At 29.1% G+C, this 21,153-nt stretch overlaps 1 protein-coding gene across 1 annotated transcript in view; it reads right to left on the bottom strand.

The window, feature by feature from the left end:
• LOC113378632 (E3 ubiquitin-protein ligase highwire-like) overlaps positions 1-21,153 on the bottom strand; it is a 374,874-nt gene that overhangs the window by 263,636 nt on the left and 90,085 nt on the right. The window contains 1 exon segment of the mRNA XM_026619187.1: positions 16,030-16,171. Coding sequence (XP_026474972.1) covers positions 16,030-16,171 — 142 coding nt within the window.

The raw sequence follows: 21,153 nt of genomic DNA on the forward strand, positions 1-21,153 counted from the left end.
TTTGCTTTAAAAGTATGTCAGACAAACATGGTAAATTAATATCTTGTATTTGTACTCATTACACTTAACTATACACAACTTGTTCCGCCTTTTTTGGCCAATCTGCTTTTGTCAAAAACTAATTCTATCAAAAACACCGTCGTCAGTAGGAATAGCTGATGTTATAATTTATAATATTTTTTATTTACTTTTTATAAATTAGTATCAGTCATCAATAATAGTATCATCCACTAAAATTAACAATTTATCAAAAAACAAAAGGTCGTTTATATTTAGACCACCGACCTTCAACCAAATTATTACATAACACACGTCAAGAATCCTGAATGAGAACTCTTTCACAATTCATCGTAATGAAGATGAATGCATCTTCTCAAGCGAATGTAATGTATCATTCAAAATGTGTTTGTGCTCAAATTCATTCATGGTAAAATAATAAAATATTTCTAGGCGCCAATTCGCTAATAAAATGTTCCGCAATGCAATTTTGTTTAGACTTGGCATTAGCAACTATATAACAATTGTTATAGAGAGAAATATTTGTAATATTAGTACTACGGTTTTGTGTTTCATTCAGACGACGTTGTTCTTGTTAGAATTCGAATTGATAAGATGATTTTGATAACAGAACATTTTTTCAAGTCTGATTCACCAGACTTTGACAAAGGTGAATCAGAAATTGAGAAAGTCTACTTGATAAAGCAACAGGTTTTAATTTACGTATTTGTAATTAGATGCTGACGAAATTGTTTACTTTTGAAACCTATTCATATGATTTTTTCAAAAAAGTCTTTTACTTGTGTTTAATTTAGATAATGTACATTAAAATCTATTTTTAACTTCCCGAAATTGAAAATTTTGGCATTTCTACACGTTTTGCCATACCTCCAGAAAAAAAATGGATGCGTGTGTGTGTATGTATATATGTATATATGATTCTTGTTGATAGGTCGATGTGCTGATTAGTTTTTGGCAAAGGCAGGTCTAGTCGTTTGAGAGATACGGAGCAAAGAGTGCAGAAAATAGAAATCAAGCTTTTGAGAGAACGGAGCATCCGATTTGCTCCGTTTTTTGAATGATCCAAAAAACATTCAATTTGTTATGATTGGGATTAGAGGTTATTAGTTTTTGGCAAAGGCAAGTCCAGCCATTTCGAGGATACATGGTTAAATGTACAAAAAATTGCAGTTTTTGAAAGAACTTAATATCCGATTTGAATGATTCAAAAACTTTCTGCTTGTTTTAACAAAATAATTGCTTTTGGGATAAAATATTTGTTTCAATTTATTTTTTTCAAAAAAAAAACTTTTTTGTATATCGAAAGTAATTCAGATTTTTGTTGTAACTCTGACTTAAGTTCTAATATACTTTAAACAAACAATTTCAACTTTGCAATTCAGTTTATATATTTCTTATAATTATATTATATTCATCGAATATTTCATTACGGTACGGGAAGTTCCAGCAATTTGCCTTAAGGCATGATGCCATACACCACTAGTTTTATTTTTCGGAAAAGAATATAAATCAGTTCGTTAATACAAACTAAGATTCTTCTATTGCAATATATACAGGGGTGTCCCAGAACTCAACGTCAAACCTAAACAGCGTGATAGTATCGATAGTAACTATCGTGAAGACAATTAGAAAATAAATTTAATATATACAGGGGTGTCCCAGAACTCAACGTCGAAACAAAACGGGGTAATAGTATTGATAGTAACTTTCATGGAAACAGTTAGAAAAACATCTTAATTAGAGAATTAGAAAACAAATCTTAATATATACAGGGGTTATAGAGTTGATTGCAACTATCATAAAAAAATTAGAAAACATATTTATCTGCGAGGTTTGAAAATTGTGAGCTTTTAAGTGCAACCAAGAGCTTTGGTCAAATTGTGATCATTGTGGTTAATTTTCTTTATTTTTGTTCATTTAGACTTTGGAAACGTAATCGTGGGTAACATTTCTAGGATTACAGTCAAAATAATGACTCATTTAAAAAAAAAAAGACTTTTTGATAAATTATGAGTAAAATTTTCAAAATTGGTCGACCTTAAAGAACGGTACTTTAAAAAAGTGTACTAAAGTGTGTTGACAAGTTCCATCAAAAGTTTACACATTTGATTAGTTTAATTTGCAAAACACTCAATAGTTTAATAATTTAAAAAATTGAGTGAAACAATAAAAACCTAAAAATAACATGATATTTGCTCGTGCATTTATGATGTTCACAAATTAGAGTAGATTTAATATTGTCTCAACAGCAACTATTCCCAAACTTCACGTATACATTTTATATGCTGATATAATATTAATGCACGTATTTTCATTTTATTATATTGACGGTGACGGCGGCAATCTTCATGGCGTTGAGCTTTTACACCGGATGGTTGCTACCCTGTAGAGGGGTTAGCGGATTTGGATCGGATTTTTTTTTTTTTTTTAAACAAAAGTCCGGGTAACAACATATGTAATAAATTTTCAATAAATATATCTTCTTCAATTAGAACTTAGTGACAAATCATTAGTGTAATAAGAACTCTCAACAAATACATAAATTATACTAACAAATCTGTGTTCCATACAATCAACAGCTACAAAGGTTAAATTATGACCTAACAAACTGACTTAACCGATAGAGAGACTTAATACGCACATACAACGACTTTTACACCGTCAACATAGTTTTATACCAAACCATAATATTCATTCATAATAAAAATATTTAAGTAATTTATTTCATTCCTTTTCCAGACTATATCTTTAACCGGCCAACAAGGCTTGTACATACCGCAGCTAATTATAGAAAATTGCAAACACGTCCACATTGCAGAAAACACCATCAGGAATCTGACGATGCTGAGGAGACTCGAGATCAGAAACGTCGAAGATCTCATTTTGGCACCAATGAGTCTACACGGGGGTAAATATTAAATAGACACTTTAATAATAATATTAGGCTGGCAACTAAGTAAGACTAATGAACCGATTCTGTCGCGTAACAGACCAATGTTATGGCAAGACCATGTTATGAAGAACTTTCATACTGAATATTGACAAAAGTCATGCTGTTGCTGTGCAGTCAGGCGTATTTCTCAGATTGTCAGATAGAGAAGCTAAACGAGAAACCGCACAAATGTTAAAAGTACGATGTTAGATAACAGGGTGTTTCTGACTCGGGTTCATAACACGAGTGACGTTGCAGTTTATGTGCCAAACGCCTGAATGCACAGCAAATACATGGCATTTTAACAGTATTCAGTATGATTCAGTAGCAAAATGTATGAAAGTCAGGGCGTAACATGGCCTTGTCATGATTAGACGGCCTTGTTGAAATTGTTCTGTCATAACTTTATTCAGAAACTAGCTGTAAGTGGAATTCTGTCTTAAGGCAATTAAGGCATCGTGCCTTAAGGCAAATTGCTGGAACTTCCCGTGCCAAAAATTATTATTTTTTTAAAAACGATTAACATTTTTGAAAAAATTTTACTTCGAAAAAATAAGATTTTTTAGAAATTTTAAATTGGACAAAAAATTACTTTTTTTGAAAAAAAAAATTTTTTTTTAAAAAAAATTTTTAAACAATTTTTTTTGTAAAAATTTTTTTTTGGAAAAAATGTTATCTTCATTTTGACATATTTTGGAAGATCTGAACTTTTTTTCAAAGCAATCGTACTGCCTTAACTGCATAGAGACAAAATATAAAGCGCGTAAGCGCCGCGTCGCTGTCTAACGGAAAAACATTGGTACGGAACCCATAGGAATGTAAACAAAACTTATACTTATTGTTAAAATCTCAATAAAATATCTGATAATTTGATATGCATATGTGTAATGTCTAATGATTATTGTTGACCGCCAAATGTTATTTTTTTTAGTTTTTTTTACTAGATCTCCGAAACCGCTAGACCTATCTTCATGAAAATTTGATCAAATCTTCATCCTGTTAATACAAGTAAAATGTTTTTTGAATTATTCCAATCGGACGCTCCGTTCTCTTAAAAACTGAGTTACCGTTTTTGGCCCTTTTTGCCCCATATCTTCGGAATGGCTAGACCTGCCTTTGACAAAAACTAATCAGCACGTCTCCTTATCAATACGAATCGAATGTTTTTTTGAATTATTCAAATTGCTTCATCCGTGTTCTCGAAATCGTCGACGAAAATTTGTATCCGAACACACACACATGGACGCACACACACACACACACACACACATACATCAATTTTCTCCAAGGTATGCCAACATATTCAGAAACCTCTGAAACGTGAAGATATATAAAAATTTTCATTTTCGATTTTTTTGCGATTACTTACCCTATGGAAAGTTAATTATAAATAAATCAATTTATCATCTCCAGAACATTAACAATCGTCATTTCATTTCGAATCAAATTCCAAAAAAAAATAGTTGCCAAATTTACACAAAATTGAAAAAGTGCTCCCGCATAGTCACAGTCTAAACGCATTTGCAAATAATTCTTTGCGACATTTTCACTTATACTGTGCTCAGCTTGGCGGCATTTTCACATTTTTCAATAATTTTCACAAAATTGAAAAAGTGCTCCAGTACACAAACAGTCTAAACGCACTTGCGTAAACATTTCTACCAGAGTGGCGCTTAGACTGTGCTTAGCTTGGGTGATTTTTTGAATTTTTAGTCCAAAATTACAAAAAAAAATTTTTGAAAAAAAATTAGAAACAAAAAATTTTTTTTCCAAAATCAATTGTTTTGTTGAAAAAAGCAGAAAGTTCTTTGAATCATTTAAATCGGACGCTTAGTTCTCTCAAAAACAGCCATTTTTTTTAAATTTAGCTCGGTATCTCCGAAACCTCTGGGCCTACCTTTGCCAAAAACTAATCAGCACATCTCCCTATCAATAGGAATCGAATGTTTTTTAAACCATTCAAATCGGTTGATCCGTTCTCTCAAAAACTCGCTTTCTATTATTTGCACTCTTTGCTCCATATCTCCGTAACGGCTGGACCTGCCTTTGCCAAAAACTAATCAGCACATCTCCCTATCGATAGGAATCGAATGTTTTTTAAACCATTCAAATCGGTTGATCCGTGCGCCCGAAAACGTGGACGAAAAAAAGCGGACATACAAAACACACACACACACACACACACACACACACACACATCCATTTTTTCTGAAGTATGCCAAAATGTTCAGAAACCTTCAAAACGTCGAGAAATGTAAAAATTTTTGATTTCGATTTTTGGACGATTACTATAACTTACCCTACGGGAAGTTAATAACTAGTGGTGCATGGCATCGTACTAAAATTTCCCGTACTGTAATTCATAATTTATAAAAGCTCAGAAAGGAAAAATTAGATTTTTTTGAGAATTTTGACTTGTTTGAAAATTAATAATACATAATAACAATATATAGAGTAGAGGGTAGTCCGTCATCATTATCTCAAAAAGCATATGGTATGGTGTTTTAAAAGATGCTATTTTAAAGTAGAGGGCAAAAGATGTGTAACCAGTCATCGCTTTAAATCGTACCGGAATCCAAAAATTTTAAAAGTTCAGAAAGGAAAATTTAGATCTTTTTTGAAAATTTTGAATTTTTTGAAAATTAATAATATAATATCAATATATAGAGTAGAGGCTAGTCCACGATCATTTTCTCAAAAAGCGTATGGTATGGTATTTTTAAAGATGCTGTTTTATAGTAGAGGGCAAAAGATGTGTAACCAGTCATCGCTTTAAATCGTACTGAAATTCAAAAATGTTTAAAAATTAAATTTTTAAAATTTTGAAAACATTTGCAAATTTGAATATTGAAAAAAATGCCTTTTAAAAATATTGATAACTGTAAAAATTTAGAATTCTTTAAACATTTTTTTTTAGAAAATTGATTTTTTTATTTTGTTTTTTTTTTGAAAATTTTGAAATTTCTTGAAAGGTTTTGATACCCATTCATACCGATAGCTTGAAATTACAAAATATCTGATTTTCCATAGCCAAATGACATTTTTTTTCAACTTTTTTTCTGGACTTCCAAAACCATTGGACCTGCCTTTGCGAAAACCTAATAAATTCTTCATTACGTCAATAAAAGTGGAATGTTTTTTAAATTATTCAAATCGGATACTCCGTTCTCTCACAAACTTAATTCCCATTTGCTGCACTCTTTGCTCCGTATCTCTGAAACGGCTGGACCTGCCTTTGTTAAAAACTAATCAGCACGTCTCCTTGTCAATAGAAATCGAATAATTATTGAATCATTCCAATCGATTGAGCGGTGCTCACGAAAAAGTCGACTAAAAATTTGTATCCACACACACATACAAACACACACGCACGCATACACATACATACGTGGGTTCCGTAATATAGTTTGTCTGTTAGACGGCGACGCGGCGCTTACGCGTTTTGATATTTTGTCTTTGCAGCTAATGACAAAAAGTTCAACATTTCCAAAGTATTTCCAAAACAAAAATTTTTTTTAGTAGTTTTTCCCAAAAAAGTAAATTTTTTTATAAATTTTAAAATTTCTCAATGATCTAATTTTTTCTTAAAGTTAAAAAAAAGTTAATCTTTTTTAAAAAAAAATATTTTTTGTACGGGAAATTCCAGCAATTTGCCTTAAGGCACGATGCCATACACTACTAGTTTTTTTTAGGTATGCCAAAATGTTCAGAAATCTTTGAAACGTAAAGATATATAAAAAAAATCATTTTTGATTTTTTTGCGATACTGTAACTTACTCTATGAAAATGTTAAAAATGACAAATACTTTAGGTTAGATACCAAAAACGATCCATCTTAAATAAAATGTCAAAAAATAAAAAAGAGAGATATCTCATAGAAGATAATCTCTTAAATACATTTATACCCAGCATATTGTCATAATAAATGTATATGATTTTGATTGGCAATAAAACTATGCAAATAAAAACAAAAAAAACTCTTGTTTAATGATGGACATCTAAATTGCCTCCTACCTACTAACAAACCTAACATCAGCAAACCTAAAAATTCAATTAAAACCAACCGTGCTTACTTGGTTGCCAATCAAATATTTTAAAATTTACTTTTCTAAAAACTTTTACTAAAAGTCTAAAATCTTTATCTAAAAGTTTTTTTCATCCCCAGGTCATTGGAACAAGAAACTCGACGTGAAGATCTCAAACTGCACCATCGAAAATCTCTCAAGTTACGTTTTCCAAGGCAACTTATCCGAAATCCATTTAGAAAATAATCAAATTTCTCAAATAATCGCCTACGCCTTCACCAGCATCACTTCACCAAATTGTAGAATAACTTTGTCTAATAATAAAATCCAAAGAATAAATCAACAAGCGTTCAAGAGAATCCAATTGTTGGGATTGAAATTGGATAATGTCGAAATAGTGGAGACTGTTCCTAGTAAAATTTTGTCGGAGGTGGAAGTTTTAGAGGACTTTACGATTTTGGAGTCGAAATTTGGGGTTGTTAAAAGTAGCGCTTTTAATGTGGCCTTACCGACAAAGGTGGTGATAAAGGACTCGCATTTTGGTGTTTTGGAAGGTAAGAAAAATTTAAGTGATGAACTAAAATTATGAGAATTTTAAAACGGCTCACTTTGCTCAATTTTCCATTCCAGGTGATTCCCTGATGATATCGTCCAGAGGCAAAATAGAATTCCGAAACAACACCATCGGAGAGTTACAGAATAGAGCATTTGGAGGTAACTAATTATAAAATTTCCAATTATCAATTATCAATTACTAAGTCTACTATCCATTTTTCTCAGGTTTATCGATTTCCAACCAAGTGCTGAGAAATTATGGAAAACAGGAATTTATTTTCGAGGATAATACGATAGAAAAATATAAACCAGGAGGTTTCTGGACGAATCGGACTGCCTTCAATACTAGATTTGGAGAAGTTAAAATGAATGAAAAGTGTACTTGCGAGGTTATGAATAGGATTTTGATACCAAAGAGTTCGGTAAGATAAAAATTATACTAGTGGAAACTTTCCGTACCGTAATGAAATATTCGAGCAATTTTAAACGTTTTCAAATATATTATTACAAATACTGTAACTTTCATTATTTTTGCTAACTTGTTATATCTGAGCAAATCAAATGTAAATCATAAATCTCCAGAATTTATCTCCAGAACATTAACAATCGCCATTTCATTTCGAATTCAATTTCAAAAAATAGTTGCTCAACTTCTAAAAATTAGTTAAAAAATATTGATTCATCAAATAATTTATTTATTCATTCACTTTATTTATTCATTTGTATAAATGTTATGAGTGATATAGAATTTTTTATATTATTGATTTGGCAAATAAAACAATAACATCATTTTGAATGCGAATTCTGATTTGATGAAATCATCAAAACAAATTTATTTACCAGAAGAATTATTTATATAATGATATATATATTGCAGCCCAATTGTCCAATCAAAAAAGATTAAAATAGAGTTTTTTTGATATTAATATATTTTATTAATTGTGCCAAATTTTTTTGAAAACAGTTTTTTGAACGCTAAAATGTTTACTGTGATAATAATAAATATAAGAATAAATTTGATTTTTTGAACTGCTGAAGTAGTAAGTTTCAAAAAATTATTAATTTGAAGTTGTAATTTGAATAGGTTTTACTTGAATATGTCTACTATGATAACAAATACTAAAATCAATAAATTTCTTAACAAATTTATCAAATATTCATACTTTTCCGAGAAAACTACCTTCAAGATTGTATGTATTTTGAAATGATACACTGAATTAGTAAAGGTTTAATAATTTTTATTAACTTGTTATATAAAATTTATTAAACACTAAACTAGTACAAAAGAACATTATAACTAATAATAATTAATAAAAAGAGAAATTAATATTGCGTGTTGTTCGCTTGCTGTATATAGTAACACATATGAAGTAAGGTTCATTTAATAAACTGTTCCAAAAATTATAAATATATAAATTGAGAAAGAAAAGAAGGTGGACATATATAGATTATATTTCATTTTAGATTTACCAAAATAGTCCAAAAATTTTCATCAACGTTTCGCAAAAAATCTTGAACGTATTTTGAAAATTTAAATGCCGTTCGAAAGAGATGAGAATCGTACTGATTAATTGATTTATGACATACTTCATTTGTTTCGTGTTCTTAAAATGTATTTTATTTAACAATATGTATGCACGTCAATCGTAGCTTAAATTTTGATTAGAATCGCTCAAGTGCGCGGCGAAATTTTAAACTTTGACGATTTTTTATAATTCATCCGCTTATCGTAGGCCTATAATATTTTAGTATGTTATTTCAGACTTTGAAATTCTTCGTCGTACAAAATTTTAACTGAATCGTCAAAAAAAATCTATTCAACGTGTAATTACGAAAAAACGCCCCGGATGATATTTACTAAAAACTAATCAGCAAGATTCCCAAATGATATCTTTTGTATGATGTTTGAATTTTCAAAATCGATTCAGGATTATGAGCTAAAACGTGGACGAAATAGTTTTCACTTTTCTGCTAATTATAAAGAAATAGTTCTTCCGATCTTCGAGCAAAGTGATAAACGCCAGTACTTATCGAGATACCTCGAATTGATGTTAAATTTTTGAAATCGGTTTAATCGTTTTTGATAAAACATTGACGAAAGGTCAAAAATCTGTTCACACACATACACACAAACATCCTTTTTCCAAATTTGGTCTCATTATATTCAGAATGTCTTGAAACGTCAAGAAAACACAAAGTAAACGAATCGGATTTTTTGATGAAAACAAACTTTTCCATTGCAAAGGTAAAAAAAAATGTCATACAACTAGTAATCTAATCACTGAGCAGAAATATCTTTTTCTCGGAAATATATAAATTTAAGTCTTTTATTATCTTTTCCAGATTCAATGCAGCATAACAGACCCTCACCATTCCCAAAACCTGCCACCAAACCACATAACAATAAGAAAGTACGAGAGCGCCCAAAAGATATACGATCTGGAATGCCGAATATTCCCGACTGCACCCTGGTACGTCTGGTTGCTGGGCACACTAGGCGTATTATTGTTCCTGCTGCTGGTCGGAGGCCTGCTGTTCTGGTATTGCAAGAGGTACCGATCGAATAACCAGAAACAATGGATTAATAATGGTGATGGTAAGAAGTACAATCAGCAGGTCGTTATGCCTGAACCGAAGACTTATAGGGAAACCGAGTTGCATGTTATTGTTGAGAGAGCTGAATTGTTGACGACCGATTTGTAAGAGGACATAGGATATATATACATAGACTAGATGACCCGACAGACGTTGACCTGTACCCACGTCTACAATTCAAAAGTACCAAATTTTTTAATATCCTATCCCATACTTTTTAATAACCCATTTGATGTCTTGCCTTTGTGATTCATTGATGGTCTTATCATAAGCAGTATAAGAAATTCAGAAACAATTATATAGTATCTGCGACAAAAGAACAATATCACACTTGATTTTACGACATGACATAATTACTTCAATAATTCAGTCTATAATTTTCATAATCTCGTACGACATCATAGTTGCTTTTTGGTAATTATAACTTCTAAAGTACATTTTTCTTACTAATAATTTAATAAACATTGTCGTTTATGTTCAAATCTTAGGTGAATTAATTTGTAAAATCTAGTTCTTAAATCTAAGATCAACTTGCTAAATATTCCATATCCAATGCCAAGCCAATGAATTTTTGACACATGAAACAAAATTCTAAATCATTTTTGTTAATAAGTAGAAATATTTTTTTGTATTGTTAAATAATTTAGTAAAGTGAACCAAAGTGTGATTTGATTGAGTTTAAAAAAATAATGCATGTGCAATTTTACACTTATTGCGTAATTTATTAAACTGAATTATATAATTTCATCTGCCAAACCATATACTGTTGACTGTATCTTATTTTAATTTCTGGCACGTCTCAGCTGCTTTTCGGCAATACTAATTTAGACATTACATTTTGTTTGTATATTCCTAATCTAATATTATCTAGGCTCATAATTTCATCTAAATTTAAATTTCAAGCGAATTGACATTTTTAGCCGATGACAGCTCAAATGTTTTTATTCTATTTATTTCTACATTATTACTATAGTTTAATCGTTCATTAAATCTTAAAAATTTTCTTTGACAAACTCCAAAAAGAATGATCAAAATCCGAGTAACCGTTTAGGATAAGTATCAAATCATACACTCGTACAGAAGAATTTTATATATATATACTAGCTGGCCCGGCAGAAGTTGGTTTGCCATAAAAAAATCAGTATAAAAAAAACTAATTGTTAATGTTGAAATATGTCGTATATAAGTGAAAGAGGCAGCTAACAATAATGATATAGATGGTTTACCCACCACAAAGCATGCCACATATAATTGTTCCTGAGGGGTTATTAAGCCAATTTCATTTAAATTGAATTGGCACATTTGAATATTTAAGGTTTCAATATATTATTACCTATTAATCAAATAATGCACGAATTGATCGATAATTTGATGCACCTGCTTTCATCAATGGTAAGCTTTTCATTACCTATATCTAAAAATTTTGAAAATGTTTCAGCGGATAATATAGTGGATACATTTAAACTGCCCAATAAGCTCAAAAAAAAACTTCGATTATTAAAATGATTATTACGTAATAAAACATGAATGTTTTTTAATTACAAAGAAAAACAAATTTAAAAATAAATAAAAACCCAAAAATAAGGCAATAAGACCCAAAAATAATAAATTAAGGATGGCCAATCCTTATCACTTAAATAGATGTTACCTGATTTTCTGATCCTCAATATAATATTATTAATATTTATAATAATTAAAATATGGATATAGAAAGGCAACAAATTCGAATGTAACAAATTTTCGACTTATGGTGGGACTCGAGACGAGGACTTTTACTTTGATTGACTTTTAAAGGCATAATAGAGAAAAAAAATAGTTCGATAGTTCGTGTAATAAAATTATTTACAAACCGAATCGAAGAAAGTAATACATTATGTTATCCTGAATAGGATTTCTTGTTCAAAAAATTTTACTGAACAAACTATAGAGATTCAAACACTTAAACACTGCCCTATATTGAAGAAATGCTAAAAACTTAAAATTTTATTATATATTCAATAATAAAATCTCGTCAAGACCACGTTTGTTATTTGAAAGTCTCAAATGTCGTTAAATTTTCAAAAATATTAGTTTTTTGTAATATCCAACGATCATTATCATAATAATTATTTTCATAAAATTTAGAGTTTTTTTTACAAAATTTGAAAATTCTACAAAATGCAGTTGGTATCATCAAATATACAACGAAAATCGACTGTTCTAATTGAACTAATTGAAATTTATTTGAAAGAAGTTTTCGTGTAAAATTCTAACTTTCATTACTAAAAGTCATTAATGTATTATTTGAAAAAGTTGTACTTGATATATTTATTAACATCACACAAAAATTTGGGTTAAGGACAACAAATTCTTGACTTTTTTACTTAAAAAGTGCAACACATAACGCGAGTAATGTAAATTTAGGATACGCAAAAAAAAACTTTTTTTGTTCAAAATGCTATAAATAAATTACTGATTATTTTCTCAAATTTCTTCTGGAGAATAATTTCATTCGAATGACGACTTGGGCTGGCCATTGAAAAAAAAAGAAAATGTAAAAAAAAGTTAGCTGGCACAATCTTTATGAGCCAATGAGAAATCAAGTTTGTGATTTAAATCCTATATTATAAATAATATGTATAAAATAGTTTAATTAATTATTTTCAAATGGCATACTATGCCAAAACGTACTACTATTTATAGTTTATAGTTTTATTTATACAGTATTATACGAGACTCAGAGATCCAAACAAATAGTCCGAAAAAAATCATACCGTTAAAAAATATTTCGAATACTAAAATATTTGAAAATTCTCATATACATTTAATAATAATTACAACTGAATATATATGAAAATTTTCTTTGTAATTTATGTTATTTAGTAATATTTTATATTAGTTTAGTAGTTTGACCAAATATGTAAATAACACGAGTCATTAAAAATATTAGGAAGTGAAATACTAACTTGCCTGAAATTTAATAGGAAACTTGTAAATAAATTATCTTGAAATTATTAAATTAATAATTTAATAAGTTTAATTAATTATTTAGTAATTTTTAATTCTATGATAGCGACTAAAAGTTTAGTTAAAATTATTATACAGGTTTCCTATTAAATTCAGGCTGTAGTTACGCCAAATATTGTAATCTGGTCAATGTAGAAGATGTAAATTGTGATCAAAGTTGTCTTATTGCAAAATTATTTCAAAAATCTTGAATATTTATTGTAATTCGTTAAAATATACTGCCAAATAAAAACAAATATTCTAGATGCGTTAAAAAAAGGTTGACAAAAAGTTGAATGTCGGGGTCACCAATTAGGAAAATTTGATTTAAATCGAAGTTGAATGTCGGGGTCACCAATTTGGTAAAATTCTTGCAAAAAATATAATTAAAAGTTGAGAAAAAAACAACATGGTAAATTTGATTTGATTCGATGTAAAATTGAATGTTGGGGTCACCAATTTGATAAATTTCTTGCAAGAATATAATTTAAAGTAAAAAAATTTTGAATAATGGGGTCACGAATATGGAAAATTTGATTTCAACTATTTGGTAATTTTTTTGCAGCAAATATATAAATAAAAGTTGAAAAAAAATTAATGTCGGGGTCACCAATATAATAGATTTGATTTGATTTAAAGATGAATGTCGGAGTCACCAATTTGGCAAATTCCTTGCAACAAATATAATAATTAAAAGTTAAAAACAGTTGAATGCCGGGGTCACTAATATAGTAAACTGAATTGAACATTTGTTAAATTTATTTACCAAAAATAATAAATACATATACAAATGTATGAAACTGTAAAAAATGATCGATTACAAAATATTGCGAAGTTATGACGCATTTTTCCTGTCTCTCAAAGCCAACCCCAACTTGTATCGTCACAAATATTATTAATTGTATTTGAAATCAAGATCAAAATTTTCATCAAATAATTATTTTGCAATAGTAGTTGTATTTGTAATTACGAATAAAAATTTGCTATATTTATTAAAGCTAGTTTGTTTAGCACAACATAGTACAATATAGTAAATTTGATTGTAAGTTAGACAACTTTGATACAATTAGTGTATAGATGCTCATTTAAATAATTATTAGCACTATCTAACACAACACAAAATTACAATTTTGTACATATCTATATCAATATCTCATATTTAAATTTTTCATGATCAAAAAAATGAGTACTGACGTCAAATGAAGTACTGACGATAACAAAAATATTAATATTAAAAATGTCAAAATAAAACTAATATAATAAAATATCATTAGGAGAGTATTTAGAAAATCGGAAGTACTATCGATAATAAAAATATTATTATTAATAATATCAAAATAAAATTAATATAATAACAAAATCAATAGGGAATTATTGAGGAAATCCGAAGTACTATCAATAACAAAAATATAATCATAATTGGAAATATTAATATAAAATTAACAAAATTAAAAAATTACGATCATGTATATTTTTAAATGGATTTTTCATATTAAAATTTTATCACCAAAAGATGATGTAGGTAACAAAAATTATTACAATTACAAATATTGTGTTGTGTTAGAAAGTGAAATTTGTAGGTAGTTTTAGTTATTAAATAAATGCTTTTGTAAAAAGTTCAGATGAGGTCAGAATGTCACATTCGATCTGCTGTGATAACAAATGAATTGTTGAAATAAATAAATTGAAATATAATGAAAGAGTTTTATTTGTCACTTATTAAAAGAAATAATGTGTATTTATTTGTTCACAATAATAACGCTGATGTATTTAGTTAAAAAAAATAATATAAAAGTTTAACTGTTTTCAATAAATAATTTATTTTATTTTAATTAGCTTTAGTTAACTTCCAAAAATTTAAAGTAAAGACTTTTGTCGACAAATTGATTCTAAGTAAGCCTTTAATCAAATCAACACTGAGTAAACTTACAATGAGTAGAACTCAAATATTATATATATTGGGGTGGCCCTTAATATGAACATTTACGAATTTATTTGCTCCCAAGGGCTCAAATGCTTCCAAAATGATTTTAAAAAATCCTCTAAAAATTGTAGCTCTTAGTATTAACATTTACATAGTCCGCAAGTCAATTAAAAGTTTGGTAGTTTTTTTTTTAACTTATATCATTAAGTGAATCTTGCGCCATCTGTTATAGGAGACTTGTAATTTTGATGGTAATTTATTACTGACAATTTGAGTGTAATGATCACCAATTAAATAGATATTTTGCTGCAAAATTAATTTTGATGCCATGATGAATAAATATTTCGTTAAACAGCACACGTGGATTTAATTAGGGGTTGTTAATTAAAAGTGTTTTGATAAACATTTTTAAGTGTCGTAATATTTGAGTTCACAAATGCTATCACAGATGGCGCAAGGATTTACTTAATGACATACGTTAATAATAAATATACGAAACTTTTAATTGAATTGCGTACTATCTAAATGTTGATATTAAGAGCTAAAACTTTTAGAGGATTTTTGTTAATTATTTTGGAAGCATTTGAGCCCTTAGGAGCAAAGAAATTCGCAAATGTATATAATAAGAACCACCCTAATATACAACAGTTTCTTTGAGTATTGATAAAGCTTTCCTGATATCAAATGAAATTGTTGAAGTCTTCGAGCCCATCAACAAAAAAATTCTAAAAAAATATAGTACCACTTTTGCACATATTTTATGCCTACAAACCTTGAAAGCTATCGTCATTAAAATTCATATTTCGTTGATAAATGATAAAACAACAATACTGTCTAACTAGACTTTGTTTTTCTTCCCTAACCTAGCAGAACTTTTCTTCCCCGAGACCAAATATCAAGAAATTATTGCTTCAACAATAAATAGAACGTCCTCATCATGAGACTCGAGTCTCATTTTTCCCAAAATTATGATGATAAAAAAATAAAAATCCTACCTTAACGGCAAATTTCCATCGAGAGCTTGTTGAATAGTTGGTGTCTGCGATAGTGCCAATCCTCGAGACAGCAAATTTCCATGCAAAAGTCTTGCAATCAAACTAACTTCTTCCGAATTTTCCATATCTGATTCGGATTCATCTAAAAAAAAAATAATACAATTATTAAAGGATAATCGAATATTTAAAATTACATTAAATATTGATTTTCTTAAATTAGTATTAAGTTAGAATTTATATGAACTCTCATATGAAGGGTTTTGTTTTCAAATAAACTATACACTAACTAGTTGGTATTGGTATTTTGCCTTGAGGCAAGTTACATGAACTTTCCGATATGTGTAAATAATCGACTTAATCAATAAAAAATAAATTAATTTATGATTAATTAAAAGTATTCCGAGTGGATTTATTACACATAATTGAAAACGAACGAACACGTTAACTCGGAGTATTCCCTAAAAGCAAATTTTCAAAAATCAATGTTTATAAATGAACCAGTTTCCGTAAGACTTTAATGATTTAGTATGTTCATTAAGACCAAGTACTCTATCGTTATACCAAGTAAATCGTCTAATTTTAATTTTAACAAACGCCAAAAAACTGCTACTTATTTTCTCAAACTTTGATAAATTTTCAAAATTAAACTACTTGTCGTAGGGCCGCAATATTTCAGTAAGTTCTATAAGACCATGATATATATCGCCAAAGAAAGTTCCATAAAAATCGGTTTAATTTTTTTTCAACAGTTAATTACAAGAAAACGGCTCGGTAGATTTTCACCTGAAACTAATCAGTATTCTTCCCAACTAAAATCATTCGAACAGTTTTTGATTTTTTAAAATCAATTCGGTAGTATGAGCTTAAATGTGATCAAAAAGTTCAACACTTTTTTCCGAATTATGAAGAAACGGCTCGGCAGATCGTGACACAAAACTGACATAGTCCCCATCGAGTTACTTCAAATGGCGTTTAATTTCTGAAGTCGGTTCAGGCGTTTTTGAGCAAACGTCGATGAAAAGTCTAATTTTGACAAACGCCAAAAAAAACGATACTAATTTTCGCAAACTTTGACTATTTTTTAAAATTAAACGATTTGTCGTAACATGAGCCGTAACATTTTAGTATGATCAACAAAACTATGGTACCTTAAAAAAATCATAAAAATCGTCAATTTTTTTTTTCAAAAAACTTTATTACAAGAAAACGGCTCGGCCGATCTTTACCAAAAACTAATCAGCACGATTCTCAACCAATATCTTTCGAACGGTCTTTGAATTTTCAAAATAGATTCAGAATTGCGGGCTAAAACGTGGACGAAAAATATTACACTTTTCTGCGATTTACAAAGAAACTGCTCGGCCGATCGTCGCACAAGACTGAGAAACGCTAGTCCTCATCGAGATACATCGAATGGCTTTTAAATTTTTGAAATCGATCCCGCCGTTTTTGAGAAAACGTCGATTTACATATAATATAACATAATATTTTAGTATGATCTACAAGACTATGGTATCTATAGCCAAAAAAAATTCGTCGATTCGAGAAAACGTCGATTTACGGCAAAATATACATACACATACATACATGCACACACATACATACACAAACACACACACGCACGTACGCACACACGCACGCACGTACGCACGCACACAACTTTTTTCCAATTTTGGTTTCATTCGATTCAGAATGTCTTGAAATGTCGAGAAAACATAAAATTAGCGAATCGGATTTTTTGATGAAAAAATAAACTTCTCCTTCGGGAAGTTAATATACTGTAAAAAAAATTAAACGCAAAAATAAATAAAAATAAGAAAAAATAAAAAAAAAATACTGCTAATAATTTTATTCTGAATCTAATATCCCAGCAATATACATATGCCTCTCTCTCTCTTTATATATATATATATATATATATATATATATATATATATATATATATATAATTTCTTCCTTTTTTTCCCTTGAATTTATATTAGAGCGTCCTACTTTTGGCACATCCCTCATAGACTGTTTGGCATTCTTAAGCCGTTTATAATCGACTTCAAGCCAAAAATTGCATGTTTAGATTCCAATATTAATCTCCAAAACTACCATTTGTAAAATATTGCTTAGACCATAGTTGAAATTATCCCCAGCAAGATTGACCATCTTGATATGTGTTGACTCTTCACTGATTATCTATTATGTAAAAATGCTTTTACATATTTATACAATATAAATGCATTGTAATAATATATGTTAGTATATTTAAGAAGATACGTGTGGTCATTTTGCTTCATGTTTTTGGTTAAGGGGCACAACTAATGTGAAATTTTCAAAAAATCGAATTTTTCCCTATTTCGATAGGTGATTAAAAATAACATACCAAAATCTTAGATCGCTATCTTAAATAGTTTTTGAGTCACAGCCATTTAAAGAGTATATATGGTATATAGTATAACGATCATTTTATCTTTAAACGCGTTTTTCTCGAAACGGCATTTTCCGAATTTGCTGCAGCGATTATTCAAAAACAAATGATCCGATCACTATCAAATTTGTTTTACATGTTTTACATATGAACTTTTGATCGGATCAAAAATCGAATTTTGGCAGTACCAAAACGACCAAAATTTTGGGTAAAATTCGACTTTTTGTTAAAAAACGCCGTCATTCTGTCAATTTTTGATTTGTTTTCTTTATCGTAGTCAATTTTACAGACAATATTATCTAGTTTAACGAGAATTTTTTTTATTTCATCCACGTAGAAGGCCGGAATCACAGCACCAGTTAAGGGTCTTTTTTTTTGTCGCGCCGTTGGAGATCGACGATAACTTAAAAAATATTTAATTTTTTTTTTCAAAAATTTCACTATGTATTCTTAAAACATGTGTAAATATATTCTTAAAATTTTGAAATGATTGATGAAGTAGTTTTTTTAATATAAATTCCCAAAAATCACCTTTTTTTTAGGCGGTTACACTAGTTGTGCCCTAATGCATTTGAGTGGTGTCGGTACGGTATATTTTTCCTCATACGGTGTCATTTTCCTTTTCTAAGTGGTTTAAAGTATATTTTAAGCCTAGAGTGTAATTTTTTTTTCTAAAATTTTACAGTGATGTAACCACTTAAGTTAGATTTTATACAATTTTAGGCCTAGAAAGTAATTTTTGGTTTTTCTAAAAATTTACAGTGGTGTAACCACATAAGTTAGATTTTATACAAGCTTATCTAAAGATTGCTTCAGAGGGAATTGTTTAATAAATTATTCACTAATTATAGATTATAAATAAACTAAAAAATAATTAAAATTATTAATACTGTAACATTGCTTTTCTAGGAAAAAATAAACATTTCCTACAATTTTTCTCTTCCTACATCACCATAAACTCTTTCGACGTCTTATATTTAAAAAATTATGTTTTATGTTTTTTTATTTAATAATTATTAATTATTATATATAATAATTATTAAATTATTTAAATAATTATAAAACTGATTAATACTTAATTTCATATTTCAAGTGAATTAATTTGTCATATCCTGTTCATATGTATATCATACAATCTGCCATACATATTCTGTATCTTATATTATTTCAATTTCTGGCACATCTCACCTGCTTTTTGGAAATAATAAGGTAGACATTTCATTTTTCTTATTCATAATCATAAATTTATTATAAATATTCTAATATTATTTAGGATCATAAGTAAATTGAAATTTTTGGCAGATGATAGTTTTCATTTGTTGCCAATGCAAACAATTGCATGACGTTTTTTTCATTTTTATTCATTTATTTTATATTATAGATTTCTACGATATTGCACATACATCCCAGTACTTATAATCACATACTTCCTAGAAAATTTCCTTAACAAACTTCAGAAAGATTTATCAAAATCCGCATAATCGTTTAAGAGGAGTATACAAAGGGTGCTTGTGATTTAATATGAACTTTATATAATAGCAATATAGCTCAAATTGATTCTACGTTTTAGTTAGAAAACGCTTGTATTTGAAAAAGAAAAAGTCTGCTTTTGGGGTTTTCCCGTCAATTATTAGTAGGGTAGTTATAGTAATGGGCCGAAAATCGAAAATGAAAATTTTAGCATTTCTCGACGTTTTGAAGGTTTCTGAACATTTTAGCATACCTCAGTGTGTGTGTTTTGTATGTCCGCATTTTTTCGTCCACGTTTTCGGGCGCACGAATCAACCGATTTGAATGGTATAAAAAACATTCGATTCCTATTGATAGAGAGATGTGCTGATTAGTTTTTTAGGCAAAGGCAGGTCCAGCCGTTACGGAGATAAAAAACAAAGAGTGCACAAAATGGAAATTGAGTTTTTGAGAGAACGGATTATCTGATTTGATAATCTAAAAAGCATTCAATTTGTAATGATTGGGAGAAGAGATGATTAGTTTTTGGCAAAGACAGGTCCCGCAATTTCGAAGATACAGAGCTAAATGTGCAAAAAATGGCAGTTTCTGAGTGAACTAAGCGTCCGATTTGAATGATCTAATAAACTTTCTGCTTGTATTGACAAAACAATTGCTTTTAAGGATAAAAAATTCCAACATCTTTTTTTATTTTCCATAAAATATTTTTGTAATTTTGGATTAAAAATTCAAAAAATCACCCAAGCTAAGCACAGTCTAAGCGCCACTCTGGTACAAATATTTTCGCAAGTGCGGTTAGACTGTTTAGAAGCACTTTTCCAATTTTGTGAGAAAACTGTGAAAATGTGAAAATGCCGCCAAGCTAAGCACAGTATAAGTGAAAATGTTGCATAGAATTATTTGCAAATGCGTTTAGACTGCGACTATAATGGAGCACTTTTTCAATTTTGTGTCATTTTGGGGCAACTATATTTTTGAAATTGAATTCAAAATGAAATGACGATTGTTAATGTTCTAGAGATAAATTGATTGATTTATGATTTACATTTGATTTGCTCAGATATAACAAACAAGATAATACAAAAATAATGAAAGTTACACTATTTGTAATAATATATTTGAAAACGTTTAAAATTTCTCGAATATTTCATTACGGTACGGGAAGTTCCAGCAATTTGCCTTAAGGCACAATGCCATACACCACTAGTTCGATTCTTTCTCGACGTAAAAACCATCCT

This window comes from Ctenocephalides felis, unplaced genomic scaffold (assembly GCF_003426905.1).
Source record: "Ctenocephalides felis isolate EL2017-DRISC unplaced genomic scaffold, ASM342690v1 CF-g0.4_SCAFFOLD_01886, whole genome shotgun sequence".
NCBI lineage: Eukaryota > Metazoa > Arthropoda > Insecta > Siphonaptera > Pulicidae > Ctenocephalides > Ctenocephalides felis.